At 52.5% G+C, this 27,335-nt stretch overlaps 3 protein-coding genes across 9 annotated transcripts in view; 1 reads left to right on the top strand and 2 right to left on the bottom strand.

Moving 5' to 3' along the window:
- ANKS1A (ankyrin repeat and sterile alpha motif domain containing 1A) overlaps positions 1–7,331 on the bottom strand; it is a 103,408-nt gene extending 96,077 nt beyond the window's left edge. For 3 of the 7 annotated variants that reach the window (XM_086476657.1, XM_086476660.1, XM_086476659.1), the window contains exons 1-2: positions 7,235–7,331; positions 7,102–7,195 (exon numbers count right to left, since the gene is read on the bottom strand). In XM_086476657.1, coding sequence (XP_086332783.1) covers positions 7,102–7,195; positions 7,235–7,331 — 191 coding nt within the window. Of the gene's footprint in view, positions 1–7,101 lie in introns of all 7 variants that reach the window. The other 4 variants (XM_086476655.1, XM_086476656.1, XM_086476658.1 and 1 more) reach the window with 2 other exon arrangements.
- Positions 7,332–10,172: 2,841 nt separating this feature from the next.
- Positions 10,173–12,789, top strand: TAF11 (TATA-box binding protein associated factor 11). Its single transcript, XM_086476612.1, has 5 exons — positions 10,173–10,385; positions 10,464–10,603; positions 10,862–10,949; positions 11,475–11,571; positions 12,649–12,789. The coding sequence occupies exons 1-5, from the start codon at positions 10,173–10,175 to the stop codon at positions 12,777–12,779; spliced, it is 669 nt and encodes a 222-aa protein (XP_086332738.1). The 3' UTR covers positions 12,780–12,789.
- A 4,481-nt stretch (positions 12,790–17,270) lies between these two features.
- BLTP3A (bridge-like lipid transfer protein family member 3A) overlaps positions 17,271–27,335 on the bottom strand; it is a 31,860-nt gene continuing 21,795 nt past the window's right edge. Inside the window, exons 13-22 of the mRNA XM_086476509.1 lie at positions 26,455–26,596; positions 25,736–25,929; positions 23,480–25,029; positions 23,038–23,234; positions 22,354–22,505; positions 22,097–22,244; positions 20,898–21,169; positions 19,900–20,008; positions 19,180–19,295; positions 17,271–17,430 (exon numbers count right to left, since the gene is read on the bottom strand). Of these exons, the coding sequence (XP_086332635.1) occupies positions 17,305–17,430; positions 19,180–19,295; positions 19,900–20,008; positions 20,898–21,169; positions 22,097–22,244; positions 22,354–22,505; positions 23,038–23,234; positions 23,480–25,029; positions 25,736–25,929; positions 26,455–26,596 (3,006 nt within the window). The 3' untranslated portion in view covers positions 17,271–17,304. The remainder of the gene's footprint in view (positions 17,431–19,179; positions 19,296–19,899; positions 20,009–20,897; positions 21,170–22,096; positions 22,245–22,353; positions 22,506–23,037; positions 23,235–23,479; positions 25,030–25,735; positions 25,930–26,454; positions 26,597–27,335) is intronic.

Here is a 27,335-nt window from a genome sequence, read left to right as displayed (position 1 = left end):
CACACCTAACGCCTGTGGCACTAATACTCTTAGCAATACCAGCGCTCAGGTATCTAATTAGAGAGATCTGTCCTGCTTTGCTGTTTGCACAGTAGGGTGTGGAACCCAAGACTTTAAAAGTGGGCGAGCTGTTATTAAGCACAGCACCAAGCAGAAGGAAAGACCCAGCAACGATTTCTAACACGGCCCTGTTTTATGTGAACGCACCAGGAGCGGCTTCCTTTGGTCGGGGGAAGGGGAAGGCAGGGAATGATTTTGTTTGCGCCTTTACCCGACCCTGGAAGCTCGGACCTTGGAGCCCAGCCGCTGCTCCCTGCCACCAGCTCAGCCAAACGCCGCAGGACTTGTCACTCAGTCCCCAGACCCGGCCACACACAAGGTGGTACCGCCCCACCTGGGAAGGGACAGACCCACCGACAGCCTGATCCTTGCCACGCGTGGGGAGATTCCTCTTCTCCCCCCCTCAGCCGCCCCGTTGGTGCGGGACCTCCTGTCCCGATGGAAACGCAGCGGGCAGGGCGGTTGCGGACACCAGGAGAACGTGTAGCATTAACAAATCACTTCTTTAAATCATCCAGCTGCACAGGAACAAGTAGGAAATCCCACTTTTTCTTTTTTTTAGAATAGAAATCATTTTTCTGACTCCTAATCACATTTGGGCAATTCGAAGCTACTTTCAGCGTTCAGCCATTAGACCACGTCATTTCCCAAACCGAACAAAATATTCACCAGCAATAACTGCTGCAAATTGACTCCAACACTTGCTGTGGCTTCTGTGAAGGAACAACCGAACCCTTTCCCACAACAGACGTATACAAAAAAAGTCCCAGTTCACAGCAGAAGTTTCTCCTCGATACACTTACAGAAGATTACATATACAATCTGGGGCTCAACAACAGCCTCAGTTTCCCCTCTCATCAACAAAGATGCAGTCTTCGCATCAATAGATGAAAATAAAAAGCTTTTTCTGCAGATTTGGCTTTAACACAATTCATCCCTTACTGCTACTGGCAAAACCTACTGAATGCAGCTTGATATTTCAGGCCACAGATTGTTTTGTTGCTTCCTGCCTTTAGCTTCACAGTGAAGCAGTAAAAAACAACCCAAAAAACAACCAAATCCAAATTTTGCAGCCTCTATGAGAAACACCCCTAAATATCCAAAGAACCTCATGGATTCACACAGCATTTGCGATTTCTGGACTTGCTTTTGCTTATAAGCATTAAGGTGTGTTTACACGAAGCCGATATTATCTCTAGGCGCCCACTGATCTACCAGAAATGCTTTTGCCCGTGCTATAGTAGACATGTTCTGAAAACGGAGCAGCCAGGGTATGATCCAGGAGCAGAGATCTGCATCAGACCCCTGGACCTGGTTTTCAGTAGATTGCCAGGCCCTGAACAGATCCCATCCCATTACGTGAGCAGATCCCGGAGGCTGCGGGGACGGCAGCACGAAGCCAAGCCTTCCCCCAAACCCTGGCAAGCCACCACCTCTTTGTAAGCCCCACCATCTGCTTTGGCAAAAGCCAGAAACCAATTTCTCTCTCCTCTGCTGCTTCTCATCCTCCCCGTATCCTCCTTATTACCTCGACCTGCCGTTTGCCCTCCCTTCTTCACCCTACCTTTCCACCGAGGTTTATTTTCCTGCCTAATATTTTTAGTGTTATACAGCAGCGCATTCACCCCCTAGGGAGAGACTTTATCTTTAATTCTGTCTTTGCATTTCCTTCTTGTTTGGCTTATCACGGTCTATCACATCTTGCTTCCTGCTTACCTGCAGCAAGCGGTGATTTCGCTTGGAGTTTGTGCACGCCTCTCCCACCCAAAGGGCTCAGCTCAGTGATCTAAGCAGGAAGTAGGAAAACCTCAGACCTTGACAAAGTTCACGTTTAAATTATAATAAACATGGTGGGCAGTTAAGTTTACGTGACGAAAATACGTGTTCCACCAAATTTACTGCTGAAGGCATTTTCTGTGACTTTACAGACCAGCATTTGCTCCCTTCGCATTAAAAAAAGGCCCAAACCAATTAGTGGCCCAGCTCAGACCAGTCCCCCCAGCTCAGACCAGTCCCCCCAGCTCAGACCAGTCCCCCCAGCTCAGACCAGTCCCCCCAGCTCAGACCAGTCCCCCCAGCTCAACACAAGCGCTTACCAGGTGTAACGGTGGGAACGCAGCACCCCGCCACCGTGCCCGCAAACACGTGTTTCCTCCAGGAAATGCCCGTTTTGTACCTAACCCAAAACTCTACCTTCGAGATGCCCGAAACTGCACACAAAAAGCTGGACCTTGCACTTCAGAAGGGGAGATGGTCTGTTGAGAACAGGTAGTCCAAGGCGTGAGACTTAAAAAACAGGAACTAAACACCACGCTGACAGAGACCCGAAACGAGACGGAGGAAGGGACAAGGGAGTTCTGCCAGCCCAGCCGAGCGTTTGTGACCCCGTTCTTGGAACGAGCCTTGGGGGGTGGAGGACAGCTTAGCAGCTCCCTTACCAGCAGATATCTCTAACTATATGAGCAGCTTCAGCAGGACCAGGAATCCAAATGATCACAGAAAACCAGGAAGGCCGCCGAAAGCTGGGGAAGGGAAAACACGAAACGTGCAGAACTGACCACGGACGGGTTTCCCCCCCACAGCCGAGGGGTAAGAAACCCTTCAGTAGAAACGCTCCCACGGTCTAGTGTCGGTAAGGACGCACATCCCTAAAACTCGGGTGACCCGGGTTGTCTTTACGGTGGCTGCAGACCCCTACCCCACCGACTCTGGCCACCCGCTGGTCTCACAGGCCGGCTGCGGTTTGGCAAAGCAATCCCGTGGGTGTCCGAGGTGCCTTTCACAGGTGCCCCAGTAAGAACCTGCGACTGGCTGTTCTAAAAGGCACAAGGCCATTTCTGCCAGAAGCGGGACCCACGCCTGAGCAAGAACAGAAGCAGTCCTACCCCCTTTTCTAAATACTTCCCAGTCTCAATGGCAAAGCTTTGCAACCTAAATTCGCTCAGATGCAGCTTTATCACACACACGAGAAACTAAATCCTCGCTCCAGATACCTGTTCTGTGATTTCTTTACCCACCAGCACTGAAGACCTCTATTGCTGAAGCAGCTTTCCTGCACTGCAGAGCCCTGACAAGTGGCCACCAGCTGAAGCACCTTAGCCTTCTCCGTCAACTTACTTCTTCCATTAATGCTTCCTCTTAATCGGCACCGTGATTTTCTCCGGTTTTAATTTAGAAAATTAATTTAATCATCACCAGGAAATTCTATCAAGATACAGGAATTAGATCTAAGAGAAAAGGCTCCAACTTTAAAGTTATTCCAAAGTTGTTCTTGACCTGTTGCACACCTCGAGATGCTGTACTCAGGAGAAGGCAGAGGGTTGGTGGGGTGGACGCTGGACAGACGCTTTTCTGTCACCTCCACCCTCCTCTCACAGCATCAGGTCCCTTTAATTTGCCAATCTTCAACTTTCCATCAAGTGTCAAGGCAGACAAAGTTTCATATTCCCTGTTTCATAACCCTTGAAGTTATTTCTAAAGGAGCACAGAAAGGCAGAGGTAGCTATAATTAAATACCGTGCCTGCCGCGGAGAACTCATTGCAACATCCTCCCTGCCCCCGGGAAGCAGGGAAACCGCAGGCGAAGGTGCTCCGGAGGAATCACACACCTCAAGAGATGAGCAAAGAAGTCAGTCATCAGGCTTGGCACCAGGGACAAGAGTTAATTTCACACTTTGCAGAGTGAAAACAGACCACAACAGAGACAGGGTGACACACAGGCAGAAGACAACTGCCCAAATGTCTTCTCCGATACGCTAAGGCCACTTAGAAACTTAGCCTGGCTACTTTTTTTTTGGAAACTCAGTCCCTAAAATCCAACATTTTGCTGCTGTACTAAGGTGACACGAAGGAGTACGTTTGCGACTATAACAGACCTTTCAGCAGAGCTCGTACACCTTAGAGCCACCTCCCAGGCCCACCAGGACTCTAAGCAGTCGCTTAGGTTGAGCCCACGCCACAGAAAACAGCTTTGAACGCTGCCCAGCTCGTCCCAGCTGCTGCCAAAACAATTGTCAGGCTCCTCCTCGCAGGTAGGTGTAGCAGCTGCTTCTCCTGAAAACCTCCTCGCTGCAAAACAAGCACAAAGTCTTCTCACCTGGAGTCATTGAACCCAAAGGAAAAGCCCAACGAGTTGCCAGAACACTGGAAACAATCAGAAAGTCCATTTTCCACGTCTAACACGCATCGCCCGCCGCAGCACACGAGCCCTCCAACCATCCCCAGTTACCTCCTGCTTCCCAGCGCCGCAACCGCACACACCGCGGCCCCCCGCGCTCCCACCCCACCGCCAGCTCGCCAGAGGCGACGGCGGGTAAGAGCAGGCTGTCCCCACGGGCACTGCCCGGCGTCCCTAAGGCTGAGATGGAGGGAGATTGCAGCCACCGCTGGTACAAACGTGGCACGGGGGTCACGATCCACACAGGTTTGCCACCACGTTCCGGGGCGAGCACCCCCGTGGGGTGGGCATGCAAACTCTGGTACATCCAGGGATGCCGCAGCAGGTTTCACACAGCAAGTTAACGATGACTCCCAACATGCTGGGAACACCAACACGCTTCCAGAACAAGAACCACTACCATAAACATGCAAAAAAGCCTGACTGTAACTCAGCAGCAGGGAGAAAAAGGTTCGGGGAAGTTTGGTGGGAGAAAGGGACTGTTATAGTGTCGACTGACAGACATTTAAGACAGTCGAGTTAACGAACACAGAAGCTATGAACGACAGCTGTGACATCCACCATCCTTCAGATACGCGGCTACACACGAAACCACATTTACACGTGAAAAATCACGCTAACTGCTCAGACATCAAACAGCCTGCCCACTCCACAAACCAGCTGGTATCACAAGCAGTTGTCTTACCGGGGAAAAAAGGTCGCCGTCATCACCACGCATTGTCGGAAAGTGCGGCGGAGCTGTTAGAACAAGAGGCTGATAACACTCACGGTGTGTATTTAACTCAACTGACCCTCTCCACTTTATCTAAACACCCCACAAGTACATCCATCTTCTACCATAGACCAGCCTGAAGTGGTCAGAGCAATTGCCCACTCAAAACAAGGGCTCAGAGCGTTTCATATTTTAAAAAGAGAAGAAAATAATTCAACCCAAGAGCAGATTTACGTTTTAGAGGAGCAAACGCATGCACCAGGAAAGCACGAGCTCTCCACGTCAGCGGGTCTCTGCCATTCAGCTCAACATGCAACAACAGCCAGATTTGCGATAAGGTTATGCGAAAGGAAAAAGGGATCAAATTTGGGCACAAATGGGCAGGTCATATCCCCCTAAACAGTCAGGTCACGCAGTGACAATGTCACTCAGCACCGGTCTCAAATCTCCTCCCCCATCCCAGTATAAACCAGTTGCTCAGGGAACAGGAACAGCAGCATTTCCAGCAGAAAAGCTGAAACGGCAAAAAGCTGCAACTCCAGAAACGCACCCGCAAGTGGTTTCCTCGGGAGACGCTGAAAAAAGGAGTAAAAAAAAAAAACAAAAAAAACCCCACAACTGGCAAAGGTCTGAGAGCTTCAAAACAGAGCAAACGACACGGCAGGGGACTCGTACCTGCTCGAGCAAGTGACCGTGCCCTCCTGCTGCCTGCGCAGCCCCCGGCGCAGCACGGCCGACCCCCGAACGCCACCGGCCACCGCCGATGGCAGCACCCCAGCGGAGGAGCGTTACTGCAAGGCGTGAAAATCCCCGAGGAAGGGCGAGCGCGCACGGAGCAGGAGCGGGGAGAGGACGCCTCACTGAGCGCCCGGCTGCACATCACCCCGGTGAATTCACCCAGCAGCTCTCCTCACCGTGGGAGCCTACACACGTCCCGGCTTTCAGAGCCAGCAGCCTCTGCTAGCACCCTGCCTCGGGAGCCCTCCGCCAAATGCATCATATTTTCCCAGTTACACCAGTTTGCAGCTACAGATGGTAACCAGCCGATCCACAACCCCACAGCGGCCCAAGCCTCGCGGGACACACCACCGCCGGGCAGCACGCAGCCCTGGAAGCGCCTGCTCCAGACAGCCTCCCCTTCCAGCCCGCTGGCCCCTGCTGCTCCTCACCAAGGGGCTCCACCACCCTTTGCACCCCAGGTCCTACAGGTAGCACCCAAACCCTCAGTGCTCCCCCAGCCCATCCTCACGCACCCGGTGCACCCCACACCCGTCACAGCCCGCTGTGGCGTCTCCTCCCATCCCCTTGGCCCTCCATTCCCATCCAGCGCCTCCTCCTTTGGCCCACGCTGGCCCAGACCCCCAGGGGACTGGCCTCCTCAGTCCCTCCGTGCTCGCAGCGCTACAGCCCACATCTGTGTCCCCCAGGGCTCCGACCCACACCCCCGCACCCCAGAGAGCGCCAGCATCCCCCCATCCCACAGCCCTCTCGCCCACACGCTCCACCCCAAGAGCACATCCAAACCCCTGCAGCTGCCTCCCTGCCCTACAACCCCCACCCCACACCCCCGGCCCCTTGTCCCACAACCCCCAGCTCATGCCTTGTAGCCTCACAGCCCCCCACGCCCCCAGCCCCAATCTACACGACCCCGTAGCTCCATACTCCTTACCCGCCCCACAGCCCTACGACACCCCAAAAGCCCATACCTCCTACCTCACCCACCGCCCTCCAGCCCCCCCGCAAGCCCCACACACCCCACCTCCTGCTGCACGGCCCTACAGGCCCCCCAGCCCCACACACCCCAGCCCCTACCCTGTGCCCCTGAATCCCCCCAGTCCCTTTTCCAGCTCCATGGCTCTACGCCACCCCACAACTCTAAATCCCCCCAGACCCCACCTCCAACCGCACTCTCCCTCCCTTCCCCACGGCCCTGCAGCCTCTCTGTCCCCCTGCCCTACACACGCCCCTCCTGCCCCACAACCCACCAGTCGTCCCCCCCCCAAGCCTCCCCCTTCCCCAGCAGGCCCACAGCCCCCTCCCCACACCCCCTACCTCCTCCTTCTCCTCCCCCCTACAGCCCCTCCCCAGCCTTGAGCCCCACTCCCACCACCCCACAGCCCCCCCCCCCCCCCCCCCCCCAGGCCACGCTCACCTGAGGAGACTGGACAGCGGGTGCCCCACACCGCCGCTCCCGCTGCCTCCTCCGCCGCCTCCCCCCCCGGAGCCGCCGCCGCCTCCGCCTCCTCCTCCTCCTCCTCCTCCCCCCCCTCCACCACCGGAGCCACCGAAGCCAGAACTGAGGCGTTTCCCCGATAAGAGCTTCTCCACGGCGGGCAGGTTCCCGGTACGGGCGGCCTCCAGCAGCTCCTGCTCCTTCCCCATGGCCCGGCCCGGTCGCCGCCGCCGCCCGCCCGCCGCCACCGCCTCCCGCCAAGCCACGCCCACGCCCCCCCCCCCGAGCGGCCTTCCGGGGTGGGGCCTCCGGGGAGGCGGGGTCTGCGCAGGGGGCGCGGCCTGCGGGGAAGCCCCGCCCCCCGCCCCCGCTGGGTTAGTCTGTCAGAGCGCCCTTGGCTGCACCTCGGTTTTTGGCTTGTTTTGGTTAATTTTATTCGTGGAATGGGGGAATAATGTAAAAGTGGGATTCCAGCACGTGCTGCAGGGGAAAAAAAGGCGCGTTTGGGTCAAATCCCATCTCCCAGGTTTCTAATGGAGGAGCCAGGTGTAAAATACACCCAGGGGGCAGCTCGGGGAGGGGGGTACAGGGGGGGTGCACAGATGTATAGAGAGGAATAATGTATGTAAAGGAGAAACGTATATAAAGGAGGAACATATATAGAGAAGAAATGAATGTAAAGGAGGACACATATAGAGAAGAAATGTATATAAAGGAGAAATGTGTATAAAGGAGGACACATATATAGAAGAAATTTGTATAAAGGAGGAATATAGAGAGAGAAGAAATGTATATAAAGGAGAAATGTATATAAAGGAGGACACATATATAGAAGAAATTTATATAAAGGAGAAATGTGTATAAAGGAGGAACATATATAGAGAAGAAATGTATATAAAGGAGAAATGTATATAAAGGAGAAATATATATAGAGAAGAAATGTATATAAAGGAGAAATGTATATAAAGGAGGGTGTATATAAAGGAGAAATGTACACAAAGGAGGTTGTATCTTTGTATCTAAAGCAGGAATGTCTTTGCCCGGGTTTTCCCTCCCCACATTTACTGGGAGGATGAATATTCACAGGTAAATTTGCAGGTATGTTCCCCCAGGGAAGCCTTCGGGGAGGTGGGGTGCTTTGCATCCCACACAGAGGATCAGTCTGCCCCGGGAAGTGAAAGGGCTGGAAGCAGTTATCCACCGTAAAAACGCTATAAGCCAGCACAAAACATAATTCAAATGCGGCCAGATGGTTCATTTGAACATCCCATTACCAGTATCAGCCCTGACAGCCAGCTGCTCTCTCCCTCGAAGGGGATTTGCACAGGTTGGCTTGGGCTGGTTTTGATCCCTGTCTTCGGGGACGCCCGTGACAGCTTGAGGGGGGCGAAGGGAGCCCGTCCTGATCCCGCGTTGGGCCACGCACCCAGGAGAAGACTCGCAGGGGATCACAGCCTCGGCACCCAGCTAAAGCCCCGCCGGCCTCACGCCGCTGAGCGCTGGTTTGGGTCCCCACACCCTCCTGCCGGGGGGCTTGGGACCACCGAACCGCAGAGAGAGGGAGGCTGCGCAAAGGCGCTGCTGGAAATTTCACGCGTTTCACCCCTTTTGCCAAAGACATTCCAGGACTTTGGAACCCTGCAGCCCTGGGTTAAGGTTATCCCGCTGTACAGCACGATCAAGACAGAACCAAAGCAGCAGGGCGAGGATCCAGGGACTGAGAAGGGGCTGGGGCAGATGGGGACGTGGGCACCGGGGCTTCCCCACACCCTGCTCCAGCCCGACCCTCGCTCCCTGCTGCCGGAGCTTGACCCTGTCAGAAGGAACTATCGGAGAAGCTGGATGTGTCAGCCCCTCCAAACTGATCCCTGCTCCCAAGGCAGGGAAACCTGCAGGAAACCCCCAGCGGTACCTCGGGGAGGTCTGGCGTGTGGGCAGCTCCGGTCTGGGGCCAGGGATGGAGCTGTGGGCTCCCGACCTGCCCCGCTGGAGCGTGTCTCCTTCGGAATATCCATTTTTTTTTTCTCTGGATCTTTACACAAAAGACTCCCACAGCTGGAGGGGACTTGTCCTGCCCCGGCCCCCGGCCTCCCCCCGCCACTGCAGCCGCCAGCCCGGCTCCCCGCAGGGCCCTCCCTCACCCCACACTCGCCCCACTTCTCCCCTCGCCCCTGGCCACCCCTGTACCCCAGCATCAGCACCAGCCCTTCCCAACTCAGTGCCCCCAGTGCCCCAGTTCCCCCAGCCCTTTCCACCCCAGTGTCCTCAGTGCCTCCATTGTCCCCAGTGCCCCCAGCCCTTCCCACCCCTGTTCCCCCAGTGTCCCCAGCCCTTCCTACCTGTGTTCCCCCAGTTTCCCCAGTGCTCCCAGCCATTCTCCTCCCAGTTACCCCAGTTCCCCCAGCCCTTCTCCCCTCAGTTCCTCCAGTGTCCCCAGTTCCCCCAGCTCTTCCCACCCCAGTTCCCGCAGTGTCCCCAGCCCTTCCCACCCCAGTTCCCCCAGTTCCCGCAGTGTCCCCAGTGCCCTCAGCCCTTCCCACCCTTGTTCCTCCAGTGTCTCCAGTTCCCCCAGCTCTTCCCACCCCAGTACTCCCAGCCCTTCCCGCCCCAGTTACCCCAGTTCCTTCAGTGTCCCCAGCCCTTCTCCCCTCAGTTCCTCCAGTGTCCCCAGTTCCCCCAGCCCTTCCCACCCCAGTACTCCCAGCCCTTCCCGCCCTAGTTACCCCAGTTCCTTCAGTGTCCCCAGCCCTTCTCCCCTCAGTTCCCCCAGTGTCCCCAGTACCCCCAGCCCTTCCACCTCCAGTTCCCCCAGTGTCCCCAGTTCCCCCAGCCCTTCCCAGCCCAGTTCCCCCAGTGTCCCCAGTTCCCCCAGCCCTTCCCACCACAATTCCCCCAGTGTCCCCAGTGCCCCCAGCCCGGTCCCACGCCTCCCCCGCAGCCCCAGGCCCGTTGCCCTGGCGACAGGCCCCGCCCCTCCGCCGGCGACGCGCGTCCCTTCGCGGCAGCCGTAGCGCCGCGTCATCAAGGAGGCGACGCCGCTGCGCGAGGCAATGGCGGAGCCCGGCGAGGCGGGCCGGCAGGAGCTCGGGGCCGCCGCCGCCCAGGAGCCGCCGCCCGCCGCCGCCTCCTCCTCCTCCCCCTCCGGGGACGGGGCGGCGGCCGCGGAGGAGCCGGCGGCCGCGGAGGTGGCAGGCGAGGGCGAGGCGGGAGAGGGCGGCGGCGGCGGCGGCGGCGAGGCCAAGGCGGAGGCGCCGGACGGGGAGGTGAGGCCGGGCCGGGCCGGGCCCGCGGGGAGCGGGGCCTTGTAGAGCCGCCGAGCCGAGCGCTGCGCTCTCGCCCAGGTGAGGAGCGCCGAGGGGGAGGCGGTGGACGGGGAGGAGCCCGGCCTGCAGGCCTCGGCGGCCAAGAAGGTGAAGCTGGAGCTGAAGGAGAGGAAGGAGAAGAAGCACAAAGTGGACGAGGACGAGATCCAGAAAATGCAGTGAGTGCCGGGGCGCCGGGCAGCAGTCGGGGGTGCTCGGGGGAGGGCACCGCACGCCGCTGGAGACGGTGTCATAGTGGTTTAATTGGTTTATGACCCGCGGGTAACGATGTCAGTAGCTCTGTCTTTCCCTTCCCGGCTCTGTTCTGTGCTGCGGGAGGTTTGGGGTGGTGGAAGGGCTTTGCAGGACCGCTGCAGCGGCCTGAAGAGCTCCAGGCTTTTATTTTGGCTGTAAACAATCGGTTCTCTCCGCTCCAGAATACTGGTCTCTTCCTTTTCCGAAGAACAGCTGAACCGTTACGAGATGTACCGCCGCTCTGCTTTCCCCAAAGCTGCTATTAAACGGGTACGACTTCAGTAACACTTCGCCACAGACCGAGCCTGGGCAGAGCTGGAGCCTCCCTCAGCCTGGCTGCAGCCGTGTCTGGGCCTTGCAGGACACGAGCCTGCCCTTGGTACGCTCGGGCTGTGGGGGCTCCCCCGCCTCCCCCTCCAGCTGCCTCTCAGCCCCTGCGGCTGAGACCATTATCGGATCGGCTTATCCCATTACGGTCCAGTTCAGTGCCCTCGCGTGGCTTGTGGAGTTTGAGTAGGAGCTCGTCTGAAATAAGGGTGGTCTAGGGGGTGGGGGGCAACAGGGAGGTGGAATTGCTGGCGCAGGGTCTGCAGCTGAAGGAGGGTGAGCTAAAACCTTGACAGCCAGCTTGTGCCCGGGGCCGTAGGACCTAGTTCTAAAGCTCAGTTACTGCTGCTCTGCGGGTTTCAGTGGCCCTTGGTTGGTCTTTGACTCAAAGCACTAAGCAGGAGTTAGACTGTTGCAGTGCTGCTGCTTGTCCCTCGCTGAGCTGACTGTCCTTCTCCGCTTGTCCAGCTGATCCAGTCCATCACCGGCACCTCTGTCTCTCAGAACGTGGTTATCGCCATGTCCGGCATTTCCAAGGTCTTCGTTGGGGAGGTGGTGGAGGAAGGTGAGTGGCAGATGTTGAGTGAAAAATTAAGAATATGGGGTAAATTCATTGCTTACAGCAGAGCAGGACACAGACCAAGCCTGGACACTTGTCCTGCGGGGCCCTCTGACCTTCAGCAGCAGCAGAACGCTACAGCTGAGCTAAGCCAAGAGCGGGGTGTTGCCCCTAGTGTCCCCTCCGATCCTGTCGGGATCGCCGCCTGTGAGTCGGCAGGGGTTGGTGCCCGCTGTCCTCCCCTTTTATCCTCTCCGAGGAGGATAACTGAGAAGTTCTTGCCCTGCACGTTGGCCTGTGAGCGGGCTGCAGTAGGGCAGTGAAGCTCTCTAGTTAATGCTGCTGTGGACAAGTTCAGCCTCGAGGGAAATGAGTTATTTAAGCCTCTTAACCCGTAAGATTCTCCCTTTATGGGATGAGCCGAGATCTCTTTGGGACACCGGCTGGGAGGCTGACCCAGCTGTGACCCAGCTGTGTCCCGGCTCCGCTCGGGCTGGAGGAGGAACCCCTGGCTCTGATGCCAACCAGTTCCTGTAGATGTGTCACCCAGATGTGGCCTGTACATGCTGGGGTGGTGCAGTTTGCTGCTGTGTCTGCTGGTTTGGATAAGCAGCTTCTCTGCTGTTGTTAATTGTTTCATGTCCTTAATTGTTTCACATCCCTGGCAGGAGGCGTGAAGGATCCTCTCTGTAAATGACAGAGCAGAAACTGGCCTGTACCTCCAGCAGAGGTTGGGCCTTCCTGCCGCTGCTGTACACAACCCCCCCAAACACACCACCCAGCCTAGGGGGGCCTCTAGAGAGCAGGTGGTTTGAGATCATTAAGTTCTGGGTGTGACTCAAAGCAGCGCATTCCACAGTAGCCAAGCGGTTCAAAAAGCAGTTTATTCTGGCCCCGAGCACTGGTTTTTCTTTCAGCCAGAGAAGCACACGGAGCAGTTTTGTTCCTGTGTATTAACACAACGTGAGCTGTAACCCCTGAACAAAAATGTTACCTGCTGCCTTGAACATTAAAGCTCAAACAGCAGCAGACTGGCTAAGCTGAGCCGTCCTGCTCACGTGAACTTTTGTTTTTGTCGTTTAGCACTGGATGTGTGTGAGAAGTGGGGGGAGCTGCCCCCTCTGCAGCCCAAACACATGCGAGAGGCGGTCAGGAGGCTCAAGTCACGAGGACAGATCCCCAATTCCAAATACAAAAAGATCATCTTCCACTGAAGCATCCTGCGAGCGGGGAGAGCCGACGGATGTTAAAACAAGCTTCCTCTTGTGAACCTCATGCTGGTTCCAGCAGAGCTACGAGACCCAGCTCCGTCAGGACCCCAGTGGCGCTTCCTGCTGTCACTGCTGAAGTCTTGCACATCCTCTGAGCACTGCCCAGAAATGGGCAGCAGCCAAATCCCTGAGCTGGAGCCTTGGGCTCCCCTGCTTGAGCACAGCAGGGATAGGAACCGAGGTCTTCAGCATATTCAGCCCCCCAGGGGCATTCTTTCTGCGGGCACAGATGGAGTGGTGTCTGTGTACAGAAGTGTCTTTTTTTTTATTGTACATTAAACTTGTTACTGTGTTCTTAGTCTTGCTGCGAAACACTAATTGTGCAAGGGTGGTTGTGTGATTCAGGGCCGTGGGAGTAAACCTGATGATCTGTCTCAACCCCCGTGGAGGTGTTCCCGAAGCTTCCCCTTGCCTCGGGCACCTCCTGTTCCTATTTGCATAAGCTGAGGATTCTGAAGGCAGCGCTGCTCTTCCCAAAGTTGGTCTAGAAAACTGTACAAGGAAGTAGGGGAGAGAAAAAAAAAAAAGATGCAGGAGCCTGGAAGGAGGTTAACAAGTTTTAATTTCTTTCCATGGTTCATAGAACCAATAAATGCACGAGTGGAAATATACTGCAATAAAGTTCCAATACTGCCTAAAACCCCCATTCAAGTTCAGACTTGCCCCTTACCCCCCCGTCCATACAGCAGCCCCCCCTGGGAGCACACGCCTAACCCTGTAAATGCTGAGGCCACGTGCTCTGCCGAGGGGAAGGGGGTGTAGTTACACCAAGGATGAAGTTGGCTCTCATCAGACCACAGCGAGAGTCCTTAAATAAGAGGCTCTACAATGTAAACTTTGCTACTTATCATCGGTGGAGACAGAGAAGGGTTTTGTCCTCCCACGCGTATGCCCTGTAGAAAGGAGGTGGATTTTGTTTTACAGTACTTCTAACTGGTACTTCAAAACCAAACAATGGAAGTGCTTCAGTTCTTAAACAAACCCCGTTGACTTGCAGTTGCTGGAGCAAGAAATTTGCTGGGAACAACCTGGCCCCAGCTCTGTTCAGTCTGCACACGCGGGAGGGAGCGGTAAGGAGTTGTGTGACATGACAATTAGACACCACATCCAAGAAAACCCTTTGCACCTTACTCATTCCCCAAGGTGGCTGGAGATGAAGCCGGACACCTACTCAAAAAGTCATGAAAATTCCAAAGAGAAGAACAAAACCTCCCATTTCCAAGCAATTAGTGAATAAAAAGTAAGAATACCATTGCATTCCACCTAAGGCAAGCATTCTTATATTTCTGGCGTCACACAGGAAGAGGGAGCAAGCACAGAAGCGCAAAGGTTTGACTAAACAAAGCAGCTTCTGCTGTCGTGGGCTTTGTGCCGCTCGTAATGGTACTTACAGTGAGCTGCTGGCGTACAGGTTTGTTTGCAGATGCTTTGTTACCTCCTTCCTCTCTTGCTGCCCACAGCAAGACTCTCCTCTACCACAGGAGATACCCTGCATTTCAGAACCCCTGCTTTTACTTCAGGATCCTACACACGAGGCAGTATTGGCGAAGGAAATGCCCGCTGACGCTTAGAAAGTTAAAGTGCATTTTCCTCTCGAGACCAGGCCTGACAGGCTGCTCCGCTACATTTCCCATCACAGGCAGCACCACAAATCTGCCCTGTCAAAGGCTGCACTGAGCAGGGGATGGGAAGGTGCTCCAGAGAAAACAGCCCGGCTGTCCCAACAGGAACGAGGAGGAGGGATCCTTTCCCTTGGAGGATGGAAAGCAACTGGCAGAAGTCACAGCGCCCGAACGTCAGAGCTGGCCCAGGCTCAGTGGCGAGGCCTCCCGCAGCTCAGCTGCCCGGCTTCTGCCCAAGGCAAGCGCTCCTCCTGGGAATTCCTTCGCGGCTGCCCGCTCCCAGAGGTGCTGGGAGGAAGGTCAGGCTCTCGCTGCCGCTGTCGTATCTGGTTGTAGGCACTGGTCAGCCCGACCTCGGCAGGAACACTGGCAGCTCCGCCTGCCCCGAGGGGCGCTGCTCAAACCGAGCCCACACGGACTAGTTCCACCAAACGTTGGTCAAAGCTGCCCTCAGTCTAATGGAGCTGAACAGGGAACTGAGATGATGATCTTTAGAGTGGCAGCTGTTTTAATCACCCTCTCTTACATACCCTCTTCTTTCAAAGTGAAAGCTAACCACCACAAGGAATTCACTCTCGGCTCCCCGCAAACCACACACGGCCGTGCCTCCACATCCAGCCTCGCGCTGTAACCGTGTCCCTGTCTGCCCTAGAGCTAAAGAAGAACTCAAACGATCTCGGGAGTGCCTGTTAAGGGGAAGCGTTCAACAGCTCCAGAGCTGGGCAAAGGGATAAGTGTCTAAGAGCACAGCAGGGAAAACAAACTTAACTCCCAAGTTAGCCGCTTGCTTTTGCATAGTTTTCAGGCCTCAGCTCATCATGGCTTGTAAATCAGAGGCTGCTCCTTGCATAGTGAGCAGGACTGAAACCTTCTATTACTTCAGCGAAACTAATTTCAGTGGAGTAATGCTTACATAGCAAAAAAAAAAAAAAAAAGAAAAATCTATTAGATTAAAGTTTGGGGAGTGTGTTCAGCTAAAAAACACAACAAGGGCTACCTGACCTTTAGAGACAATCGAAGTTTTCACCTGATTAATAAAGGAGAATCGCACACAGTCTGTCACCGTTCCTAGCACTTGGTGTGTGGCGATCGCTACCTGTTTCACATGCACTAAACAGCCGGTGCCTCAGAAATGGTACATTTACACAAACACAAAACGCACCTGGAAAAATCCAAATCAAAGTCTGAAATAAGATAAAATCCAGTGAACTCTGCACACAGTAAAGGTGCCGTGTGTAACAGGGGAGGGAACGGGTGTTCATCCCTAACGCAGGGGGCTGACAGTCACACCCTTCTGCACCAGAGCACAGAGCCAGCTCTCCTCTGGAACAGCGTCTCCCTTCACAACCGCCCCTTAGGGCTGCTTCAGCACACCCACCGCGCGCTGCCCGGGCCAGCGGAGCAAAGAAACCACGCGCCAGTTTGTCCTCAGGAGTGGGTTCGATTCTCGATTCTCGCAGTTAGTTCATAGGTGGTATTCCCTTCTTTTAAAACTAGGGTTTACTTCGTATCTCACTAAGGTTTTCTTTTTTTTCCCTCCACACTTGTAGAGGCTATTTCTTTATAAATTAAAGCCTCTGACCACAGAGACTTCTTCCTCTTCAGGGAAGCAGCTCCGGAAAAGGCAAGAATACAAACCCACGCTCAACCCAGCAGCTACTGTTTCATCTCCACCCCGTGGCGAGCAGTTAATAGTGTCGGCCTCCACCCCAGGGGGCCTGGTCAGCACCCTTCTCCTGACCCACATACCAATATCACTGTTCAAAGACATTTAAGACCAGGCAAGAGCTCAGTGCTAATAAAAATACACGACCGTGTAGGAATGCAGACAGCTATTTCCTTCTGTGGCCAGTGCTGCTCTCCCTCTCCTCACCGGTGAAACTCCGGTGAATAACGGTTTGGGGACAGCGTGCATCCCCAACAAAACGCATCGGTCATCTCATTCTGTGACTTAACCAGCCTTCTTCACCCCTGTTCTTTGCCAGTAAAGTTAAAAGAAAGTTTAAAGAGTGCTTTGTGATGACATAAATTAATTCCTTTGTGTTTCTGCATCCATAAAGCCAAACATTGCGGGATTAAGTGAGAATGAACTAGACTAAGTCTAATATATTCCTGATTCGGTCTTAACAAATCACTGGTGGAGAAGGAAGTCTGAAGGCATTTCTTTACTATCCTGAGCCTGTTCTTGAGGGAATAGTGAGCTGTGACCCTCTTACTCCACAGGCGGGAAATCCCTTCTGCATCTCCCACACGCCCTGACCTCCTCTGTTTTTCAGGCAACAGCACACACGCTTTCCCATCAGAGCTCTCAGCAACGTTTTCTGCCGCACCTACTCTCTGTCATTCCTGATGTGGTGAAGTCACTACACTCCTTTTCCTGCGTTCTTTGGCACGCACGGTTGGGTGAGAACACAAGGAAGGCTGAAAGAAGCAGAAACCCCAACGTGGACCATCCCTAGATGCTACCATGAAAGGTGAAGGCTGAAAGCACACGGTCACTACCACCCGTGGGTGATGAGACACGGGGTGTGCCCCCCAACTTCCGACCTTTGTTTGTAGGCTGACCACTGCCCTGGTTCGGCGACAGAGGCAGCGCCATACTGCCAGGACAGAGGCAAGTGGCTGCAAACTGGTAACAGCAACTGGTTCCTTCCCTGTTGCTCAGCCAGGCCTGCCTTCCTTTCCCTCGTTCAAGTTCGTGTTGCCATCACAGTTGGTTTCCATTCTTGGAGGCGATCAGTCTCCAGGAGGTTGACCCGTTGAGCAGCAATATCATCAAACTAGCCGCCCTAGTGCTGGTGGTGGTCTCCACTCCCCCTGAGCAGCTGCAGCCTGCACCTTCGCTGTCAAAGCTGGAAGAGGGGATTGTATTTCCTAATTTCCTGCAGAAGGCGAGCCTTGTCCATGTTGGCTTCTGCAAGGGCTATTTTCATCGTCTGAAGCTCCCTTTGCAACTCCGGCACTTCCTTTAACTGTAAGAGACGAACAGAGAGAAAACAAAGCAGGAGTTTCCAAAGGTGAGCAGCAGGGCAGATCTGACGACACCGGCCTGCTCAAAGAGGAAAACCAAAGCAGGAGCCTTTGAGATGATTTACGCTCCATGACACAACCACACGAAGCTCACTGACAAGGTGACCCAGTTTGAGTTAGAGAAATACTTGCCAACTGGTGCCTGCTGACTTCCATACCCGTCATTAGCGTCAGCTCAGGCTGCCAGGGATGGCTGTCTAATGACTATTTTCTCCCAAGACTTCCCTTCACGTTTCCAGGCACAGCAACAAGACTTGCAAAGGGCAAGGTTTTTTCCTGCAAAGCAGCTACCCGATTCTGGGTGAAGGTAACCACACAAAGAAAGCAGGAAAAAGATACTGGGCTCTGGTCTGCGTTGTTCTTTTATAAGGCGTCCTGATACACCTCTAAAGATTTGTTAAAATTAAGACAATAGCTGGAACAAGATGCTTGGCATTCCTATTTCATGACTCCATGAACAAAAGTTAATTCTGTCCTCAAACACTGCCAGGTCCCGCTGCAGTGTCATGGCACAGGACAGTTTTTCCCTTGGGCTCTCAAATAGCTTTGCACAAGAATTTAACCTTTGCATTTGTTCCTATTAAGTTCAATAAAATCAGAAACTAAACTGAAGCTAAGCTACTGTGATGCTTATGTGCTCCAGTTCTGGTCAGGGCCCGGTTTTACAAGATGCAAGTGGCCAACTAATGCACAGAATCCGAAGTCCCAGCCTAGGTCTGTACCTAGTCACCCACATTGCTCCCGTAATATGTATTTTGCCACAGCAAGCGATCAATTTGCCAAGCAGACCTGGCATCAGACAGGAAGCATAATTAGAGGACACTACATATTTATAAATAAACCAGCCATCTGAATTCCAGACACATAGAATCACAGAATGGTTTGGGTTGGAACGGACCTTAAAGATCCTCCAGTTCCACCCCCCTGCCATGGGCAGGGACACCTTCCACCAGACCAGGTTGCTCCCAGCCCCATCCAACCTGGCCTCGAGCACTCCAGGGATGGGGCAGCCACAGCTTCTCTGGGCAGCCTGTGCCAGCGCCTCACCGCCCTCACAGGGAAGAATTTCCTTCTTATATCTCACCTAAATCTACCCCCTTTCAGTTTGAAATGGTTACCCCTCTCCCTATCGCCACATCCCCTGATCAAGAGTCCCTCCCCACCTTCCCTGCAGCCCCTTTCAGTACTGAAGGCCACTATAAGGTCTCCCCGGAGCCTTCTCTTCTCCAGGCTGAACAATCCCAACTCTCTCAGCCTGTCCTCACAGGGAAGCTGCTCCAGCCCCCTGACCAACTTGGAAAGAAAAATCCAAACCAAACAGCAGAAACCTTCAGCAACCTGAAACTCCCTGGCTGTAAGACTTTGGCCACTCCAACAAAACATCTCTTTCTTTGTGGGAACCTCCCGATTCTTGTTTTTCTAACAAAGGGCTGGACACAGTGGGAAGATGGAGCCAATCAGAAAAGAAAAAAACAACAAACTAATTCCTGAAAGGGAACAGGAGAGTTTATGCTGAGCAAGGTCTCCTGACTTCTCAGAACGCCTGTAAGAGAAGGTACGGGCTGTTTTGTGTGCACTCCCTATCTGCAACACACCACACCTCTCAGTAGCTGCAAGCACACGAAGACAAAAGACTCAATTTTCCAGCAGCTATCGAGTTGTCCAGACAGCAACAGGCAGCAGTGACTCACCTGCAGCCCACGTGTTCCCGCGGCCGGGGCTGCCAAGACACACTCTGCGGGGGCCTTCTGGTCCTGAAGAACTGACACAGGTTTTTCCTGTTTCGGTGAGCCCTCCCCTTGTGGAGCTGGAAAGAAGCATAGAAAACATTCAGGGGTGGACATGCACACAACAGGGTTCTCAGGACAAAAAAAATATAACTTTAACCTTTCTTCTTTCCCTGCCACCCCACCCCCTTTTTAAATGGGGAAAACCCCCCAAATCTCAGTCCCATGTTAAAATGGAGAAACTAAAGGGAGGGGAGAAGCAGTAATCAATCCTGATGGTGTGAGCTGAAGGAAACATCAGGCATGAATTCAGGCGGCCAGTTCATGGTTTTAGGTACTAACCTGTTCTGCCCAAGGTACCAAATTTGGTGTCCAAACAAACCAACAAAAGCAGCAAGAACCAGAGAGGCAGGAAGGCATGCGCCCAGAGGTCCGCGCAGCACAGCAGCCAAAGGACCCGGGTGCTCGCACTGAAGACAGAAGATTATTTGCCCATTCTGGTACAAGTGACTTCAGAGGACAGAAGCAGGGACTGCTCACACACCAGAGCCCATCCCTCCCAGCAGCAAGCACCACATTTCAGTTCCAGTCTCCTTCAGCACCAGGCACAGCAGAGCATTCTACCCCCAGCACAGCCTGAGGGGTGCTGGGGGAGAATAAACCAAGTTTCCCCATGTTGCTGACCTGTTAGATAGAACACCCCATCATCTCTGCGCTTCACAATGATGTGATCTACTGCCAAGGTGATAGGAACAGGACCAGGGGAGGTAGGGTACACCCGTGGGCTGTCATCCTGAGAAAAAAAAACCACAAAGCAGAGAAGAAATTAACTGTTGTGACAGCTCTGGCAACTCTGCAAAGGATTCCCCTTGCCCCCAGCCTTCACAGGAGCAGCGTTACTGATTGGCAGCTCTGCCAGAGCTCACCAAGGTCACCCACCATATGGAAAAGCGTGGCTGTATATACGAGGCTGCACGTGAGTGTTAATCTGTGTAGAAAGCACTCCCACAGCTCAGACCCAAGTTCTGTCATATCCATAACAAAGGTTGAGGAGGGGCCTACAACCATCACCCCGAAGGCTGCTCTCACAGTTGTCATCCTACGAATTCCCGATTCACACCCCTAGCCGAGATTCCTTAGCCAAATAAAAAAAAGCCAGTATCCCTTAGGCTGGAGGTTTTCATGCTGCTGTGCAGCAACAGTGGTTCTTGCTTTTCAGTGGAGCCAAAGCATTGCTTTCAAACAAGTTTAAATCAAGAACTTCTGTCAGTGCCCCCCTCCTAAATATCAACCAGCTCTCACACAATGTTTTTCATCCGTAATTCTTTAAATGTTTACAGAAAAGGTCAAACGTTTCCCATTTCACACAAGCACTTGAAGGAAGACGTATTTTATTTCTTTCCCTTGAGTCTGCAAAACAGGACATCAACAAAGCTGGGGAGAGAATCTGAATGTCAGGCTCCCATTTCTCCACAATCTGATCACTCAACAATTCCATTGTGTTACTCATTCATCCCTAAGGCAGTTTTTAGACGCAAGATAAAACAGTACCAGGAAAACAGGACCTCTACAGAGGCCCACAGCAATCCCACAGCATCCTTTCCCAAGCAGGATCTTACAAGTGAGCTCTGCCCAGGCTACCATCCTGGGGGGGGGGAATCTCTCATTCCCCATACACTCACCTTCAATGTGATTTTGGCATCCACAACTTCTATTTCCATGGGGATCACCTCTGGAATGATTTCATCCTCAAGAAAGGGGCCAAGGTTGGTAAGGAAGGACATGCAGAGCTCTGCTGTGTAATTGTGGACCAGCATATGAAGGAAGCCATTCTGAACAGCGAGTGGGGAATGCACAGCAGCATTAGGTCCTACTTCAAGGCGTAAGCACACTTCGGGCTGGGCCTCACTGCCTTCAGGGACTGAAGGCTTCTCTATACCTGGATCTCCTAGAGCTAGAGGAGAAAGATTTCATTGCAGAAGATGGCATCACTGATAAGATATAAACTCAAGATAGGTATCTTGAATAGCCCTGTACCGTCCAGACGCAGAACGGAGTCAAGTTCACAATGCCAGCAGTCTGAAATCATCCTTCACACGAAATGAATCCAAATTTCAATCAACTACGAGTCCACATTACTGAAACTAACACCAGAACCGGCCCGTTTAAACTCCCAGGGCCATCCCTCTCTCTCAGCATCTCAGCACACTTTAAAACCAGCCTTCGCTTTGCACAGACACGAGTTTACCGAACTCACCACCCGCTCTCCAGAGCCGACCAGTCTCTCCACCACCCAACTGGTATCCCACTTCGCCCCCTCGCGGCCACCGGCAGTACTGTTAAGGGAAGGACCAACATTCCAAGACCGCTCCTGTTTTCACTTGAAGTTTTGGGTCGTAGTTGCTTTTGGTTTCGTCTTTTTTGGAGTTGGCTTGGTTCTTTTGGTTGGTTAATAGTTTTGTTTGTTTGTTTTTCAGGGTTTGTTTACTGCCCTGAAGCATTATTACCCTAGCCCAGAAGCATTATTCTCAGGGCAAGAATAACTTCAGTGTTTCCCTAGATAGCTTTACTCCCTCTTTTAATTCATTCCATGCATCCTAGCAGCAGTTAAAGAATCCTAGTCAACGATTACTAGGCACCATAGAACTTGACTGTGTAGGCACCTTGGAAACACCTTAAATACCTGATTTGAACCACTGACAAAAGATTCTCAGCATTCACACTCCCTCACACGCAAGTCGTCTTCAATCCTAAACACAATAAACGTTAACACTGAAGTACCAGTTAAAATGGAATGTTCCCTGAGGGTGGCCGATATAAAAGCCATTATTTATAAAAATGCAGCTATAAAAGCAGCAGACTCCAAGAGCCAGTGTCTTACCCAGATAGCCACGCAAATACTGCCACATTCCAACGTTGTTCAGCTGCTCTGGAACCACCTTCATTACTTGTAAAGCAACAGACAAATCATCACCTCGTGCCTCTATCCCACAGTTCACCTCATTCATCTTCAATATGAGGACGGACACCTGAAACAGAAAGGGACCAGCCCACTCACTAAAGCAAACACCACCCCACGATTCACTTCCAGATTCACTTGGGAGACAGCATGAGAGTGAAAAGGAACAGAACTCTGACCAGCTGAAGGCTGGGGTCCTCACTCTGTGAAGTCGAGCTGTTTATTTCAGGAGACACTCCACCCTCCTCCTCTGCCATCAGGCTTGCTCTACTGCCTGTGTCATTGTGGACCTGAGGAAGATGCCCTGAAGGAAGAGGCTCCAGGCTGGGTTCTGAAATGGAAGGAACAACAACTTGATCCTGTTTCTTTTCCTGGTTTTAAGAAGTCCTGATCTCAGTATCTGCCTGCATCTCAGGGCCTATTGGCCTATAATACCATCCTCTAGGGAACTCTCTCCAGCTCCTCAGATGAATTTAAGCAATACAGAGCTGAAGTGAAAGACGCCCACAGAAATGCTCAGTGTACCCTCCTTCCAACCAGCCCTTACTAAACCCTTCCTAAACGCTATGTACCATCCAGCCACCTGCACACAGCGACAGTCCTTGCCCCGGTATGGCCAAACGCCTTACACCACCATTGTTATGTGCAGGGGTCACCCTCCCCACTTATTTATACTCCTCCTCTCAAAGAAAGGGCATCTATAAAAGCAGAAAGAACCACTGTGGGTGAACTGCTCACGACCTTCAAAAAGAAGGACCGGCACAAGTGAATCCCATACGAACACAACTCACTTGCCCACGCAGAAAACTGTTCACCGGTGTGAAAAACGAGTGGGGAAGCGGATAAAGCCAAGTGCTTGTTACCAGAGTCTGTGAGCATCACAAAGCCGTCGCTGCCATCGCTGTCCACAGACAGCCCGTCCTCAGGGCCGCTCCCATCCACAGACGTGGTGTCAAAGGAATGCTGGGATGCTGTCCTCTTCATGGAGAAGAAACGCATCCGGCTGCTGCCACCCCCGCCTGGAGTCACCGCTCCCTCTTCTGCTTTGGGCACAGAATCCCTACCAAAAAAAAAGAAAGTGATAAAGGCAAACGGCTTAACCTCCAGATTGTACAGATATTGGGCTGCACTCTGAACACTTGCAAGTCAGACTCTACCGCATTTAGACCATCCCCATGAGATGAAGATCCAACCTATCTCTAACCCAAATGATATGGAAAGAAAGGGAGCAGTCAGCCTACATTTCCCCCCTTCCCAGCAGCCTCGCTGCTGCTATTGTGAAGCCCAGGAGGATGGCCGACTCACTTGGCTGGGGGGAGAGAGAGCATCTTCTGCATGGTGGAGGTCATGGAGGTCATCTTCTCCCGGCTCAGGCTCAGGGCGTCTTTTGTTATAGACATGGCTTCTTTGGTGAGGTCCATAGTCACATGCAGAGCTTCCTTCGTGGCGTCCTTTGTGATATGCAGTGCACTAGACAACTCCACCTCTATGTTCTTCAAAGGGATGAGTTCTGCCTGGCCATTGAGAGCGAGATTTCCTCTCCCCAAGGGCTGCGTGTCTGAGGTTGGGCTAGAAGGGAGAGCAGGAGGGCTCTGGGGATGGCTGCTGCTCTCTGCTGGCCTTTCTGCAGCCAGGGCTTCCACAGCTTCATGTGCTTCCTCTATCAAACCTTTCTCCTCTATGCTCTTGCTATGGGGAGCTGTACTGAGAGCTCCATCACTTGCAGACCTTGGGAGTGTCTCCAGCGGCACACTGGTACCTGTATTTTCAATTCCACTGTCCTCTGGCACCTCTGAGGTACTGCACACCCCCTTCTCTGAGCTGGTCTCTGACTTCAGCTCCTTCTCTTCAGCTGCCAGCCCCTCCTTGCTGTCCGAAGGAGAGAGCTCAGACTCGATCAGGCTCGTTGTGTCCGAGTCAAGGGATCTGGGTTCCAAGACAGACCCTGGTGCGGGGTTCATGAGTAGGGCCACTTCGGCACTATGGAACATAACTCCTACGCAAGCAGACATGGGATCTAAAGGAGACCCAGTCACTTCCTGGGTATCTTGGGCCAACTGCTCCTGTAATGTCTGCAGAACTTCCTTCATCCTGAGCAGCACCAAGTACTGGTAGTGGTTGAGCCGAACTTTGACGTGAACAGATGAGGACACAAGCACATGGATATCAGCAGAGGCTTCCAGCTCTTTATCATCTACTCCATCATCAATTTCACACTCGGATTCTCCCAAGACATCCATTGTCTCTGGGACCTTGTAGATGTTCTTCAGATCTTGGTCAGTCTTTGATCTTTGACAAACCCCATGTTCTCTGGAAAGGTTCTCATTTTTGGGGTGATTGCTAAAGCTGGCAGAAGGCTTAACCTTCAACTCAGAGGCAGCCAATTCCTGCCGTTTAGATATCTGAGCTTGCCCCCATCTCTTGGGAAGGCAGGCCCAAATGGAAAGGGGAAAAGGGTCAACAAAGCTAAGGGCTCTGCCCTTTGAGCTTTCAGCCCCCTCAAAGTCCAGGGAAAGCTCAGTGAAATACATAGACCACAGATCTTCAGAGGCAGAGGTTTTGTGTCGTAGCTGGGGAAAGCCTGGATTCTTCCGAGGCCTATCGTCCACCTCGTACGCATGGCGCAAGAAAAGCGTGTGGAGGAGACTGAAATTGTCCCGAGACCTCGGGAACTTCGTGTAGCTGGAGTGGAAGAACTCTGAACTGGCAAATTTACGGAAGAGGCTCTGGAGGTCCTGACAGCTGCAGAAGGAAGCGTGGCGGGTGTTGGTGGCAGTCATCTCCGACGTGCAAACGCAGAGTGTCTGTGGGCGATCTTGATGGTCAGTGACTTTCTTCTCCACGGGGATGTTAAGCTACAGGAGGAGAAAGACGTTACAAGAGAAATTAACAGAGACTTGTCCTGGTCATTTACGCAGGTCAGCTATGGAATATATAAGCAATTGAGAAGTCTCGGTCTCTACTAATATCCCACGAGCTGGACTAGACTCTCAATTTATCCCCCTCTGAGAAAGTAAATAAAATTTACAAATCAGGGAAGAGAAACCGGACATGAGGGAATTTAAACTGAGTTTTATTTTAAGTTCTTTTACCATCCATAGCTTCTGTAGCAGCTCAACTTACAACATTCACTTTGATCTTTCTCTGCAAGGACTTACCACACTTGAGGCCTTCAAGCCTCCTCACAAAACTGGTAACAAGGGTAGTCAATGACAAATGCCGTAGGACATCAATGCAGCAGATGTAAACCCATTGGGAACGGAATGAGAGTCATAAGTGGTTTCCAGAGGCCAGAAAACAACAATTTTTGACTACCTGAACCATCAACTTGTCCTTGAAACTGTTTTCACAAATACAGACTTGCCTATTCTGGACTAGAACTCAAGCACCTGTTACTGCCCACAGATCAAAACAAAACTAACGCAAATGGTGGAGAGAAGGAAGTTAGCGAAAGGCAGAAGTTTTGTTTTCTCGCTCTGGACTCCGGCTGTGTCCTGGTCTCGTGTTCCTTCTGCAACAGGGAGGCACTAAAGACTGGGAAAGGAAGGAAACAAACGGTACCTTCAGCCGGAAGCCATCCAGTCGAACATCAACATGCTCATCACGCTTGCCTGAGTCCTCCAGCTTGTAGATGGCTTTGAACTGCTCCAAGCTGCGATAAAGATCCAGACAGAAGAGGTTTATCCAGAGCACGCTTGCTGTATCCAGGGTAAGCATCAGGCCATTCAGCTGTACGTACAGGTTTGGGCATGGAACTAGAACAAAACAGAACCGAGACAGATTAATAGCAGCAGAAAAGGCCCTTCAGGCGGTCTGCAGCTCAGTGCGTAACCTGCACTGACACCACCAACGCAGAGGGCTTCAACACCCACTGGAAGACAGACCTCTTGACAAAAGGGAGAAGTGCACCAAGGAAACAAGGTGTTCCAGGTCTCACCATCAAGCCACCTGCAGAACACCCAAAGCACCTACAGTCCTACTCCAGTGTTAATCAGTAAGGCAGAACCCCAAGAGCTGGGCAAACAGCAGCTCCCTCAGTATGTTCCTGGATACATTATTCTGCAAGCACAACTTTGCCTCCACGTTTTGCACCAGGCAAACTCTACCCTACCTTCCCACAGGCCAAAAAAAATTTAAAAAATTGGAACGGCAAGCGTCAGAAAACTAAAGAAAAATGGACACCCAGAGAATATGTAACAGGGTTAACACACCTGAAGAATTAAGAGTTAACTGATTATTTAAGAAACTTATGAAATAAGGTGCTAACCTTGGTGTATTACCTGGAAAGTCCTGATTGTCTGGGAAGTAATACTCCGTGAATTCAATATGGATTGCAGAGACCTGATCAGGGAGCTTGAAGAATTTTTTACTACATGAAAGCAAGGTGGAGGGTTTCTTACTTTGTTGACCAGCCGTGGAAACCTGAAAAACACAATGGTATGCAGTTGTGCAGGATCCAGATTTGGCAAAAGAAAGTGTCCCAGTAACCCTGCAGTCTCCTGTATTCAATCCACTTCATTTACACATCAAACACACTCTCCTTTCAAGCAAAAATAAAACTTTTTTCTACCTTCCAATATTGTCAACTCCGTTCCTTTGAGGGAATTTAGTTCTTTGTGTCTCCTGTCAGCGCTAGTAAGAGCCATGACAATTAGAATTAGGCAACGTGAATAAACAGAACTGAAATCTGTTATAGCTTGCTTCAAGATTAACAGCACGTTGGGAAGTCCATTATAGTACCTGGTACTGACTATGTTCTTGCAATGGTTATAGGGTATATGGATGTAGGGCCTGACCCAGTCTAGTGATGCTTTCTGTCATGGGTCAGAAAGCATGAGGGAAGGCTTATTTCTCCTCTGTCAAAAATCCGTATCCTCACCAACTTCTCAAATGCATGAGATCTTGGGTCTGCCTAATGCTTGATGCAAGTTCAGGTGGGCACAGAGTGCAGAAACTGTGGTTACACACGTCATTTCCTCTGAACGTGAAAATTATCAGCAGTTCATACTTGGTTTAAAAGTTTTACATGCAACATCGTAACAGCATTGGGGTTCTCTAGGCAGAGTTTCGATTGTCTTGGATGACGTCAGATTCGTGTGATTTATTTGAATCATACCAGATTAAATTTCTTTTTTTAAAAGTGACATGCACACCTCCAGGC

Source organism: Leptosomus discolor, chromosome 21, assembly GCF_034619465.1.
Source record: "Leptosomus discolor isolate bLepDis1 chromosome 21, bLepDis1.hap2, whole genome shotgun sequence".
In the NCBI taxonomy this organism is placed as follows: domain Eukaryota; kingdom Metazoa; phylum Chordata; class Aves; order Leptosomiformes; family Leptosomidae; genus Leptosomus; species Leptosomus discolor.
The sequence above is the reverse complement of the archived record's forward strand: the minus strand, read 5'-3'. Positions and strand labels throughout refer to the sequence as shown.

Bases quoted from the DNA above. Each gene is read 5' to 3' on its own strand.
- TAF11 (XM_086476612.1), top strand. From the start codon at position 10,173: ATGGCGGAGCCCGGCGAGGCGGGCCGGCAGGAGCTCGGGGCCGCCGCC. The intron at 10,604-10,861 runs GTGAGTGCCGGG...TCTCCGCTCCAG, and splicing joins GACGAGATCCAGAAAATGCA to AATACTGGTCTCTTCCTTTT. The intron at 11,572-12,648 runs GTGAGTGGCAGA...TTTGTCGTTTAG, and splicing joins TGGGGAGGTGGTGGAGGAAG to CACTGGATGTGTGTGAGAAG.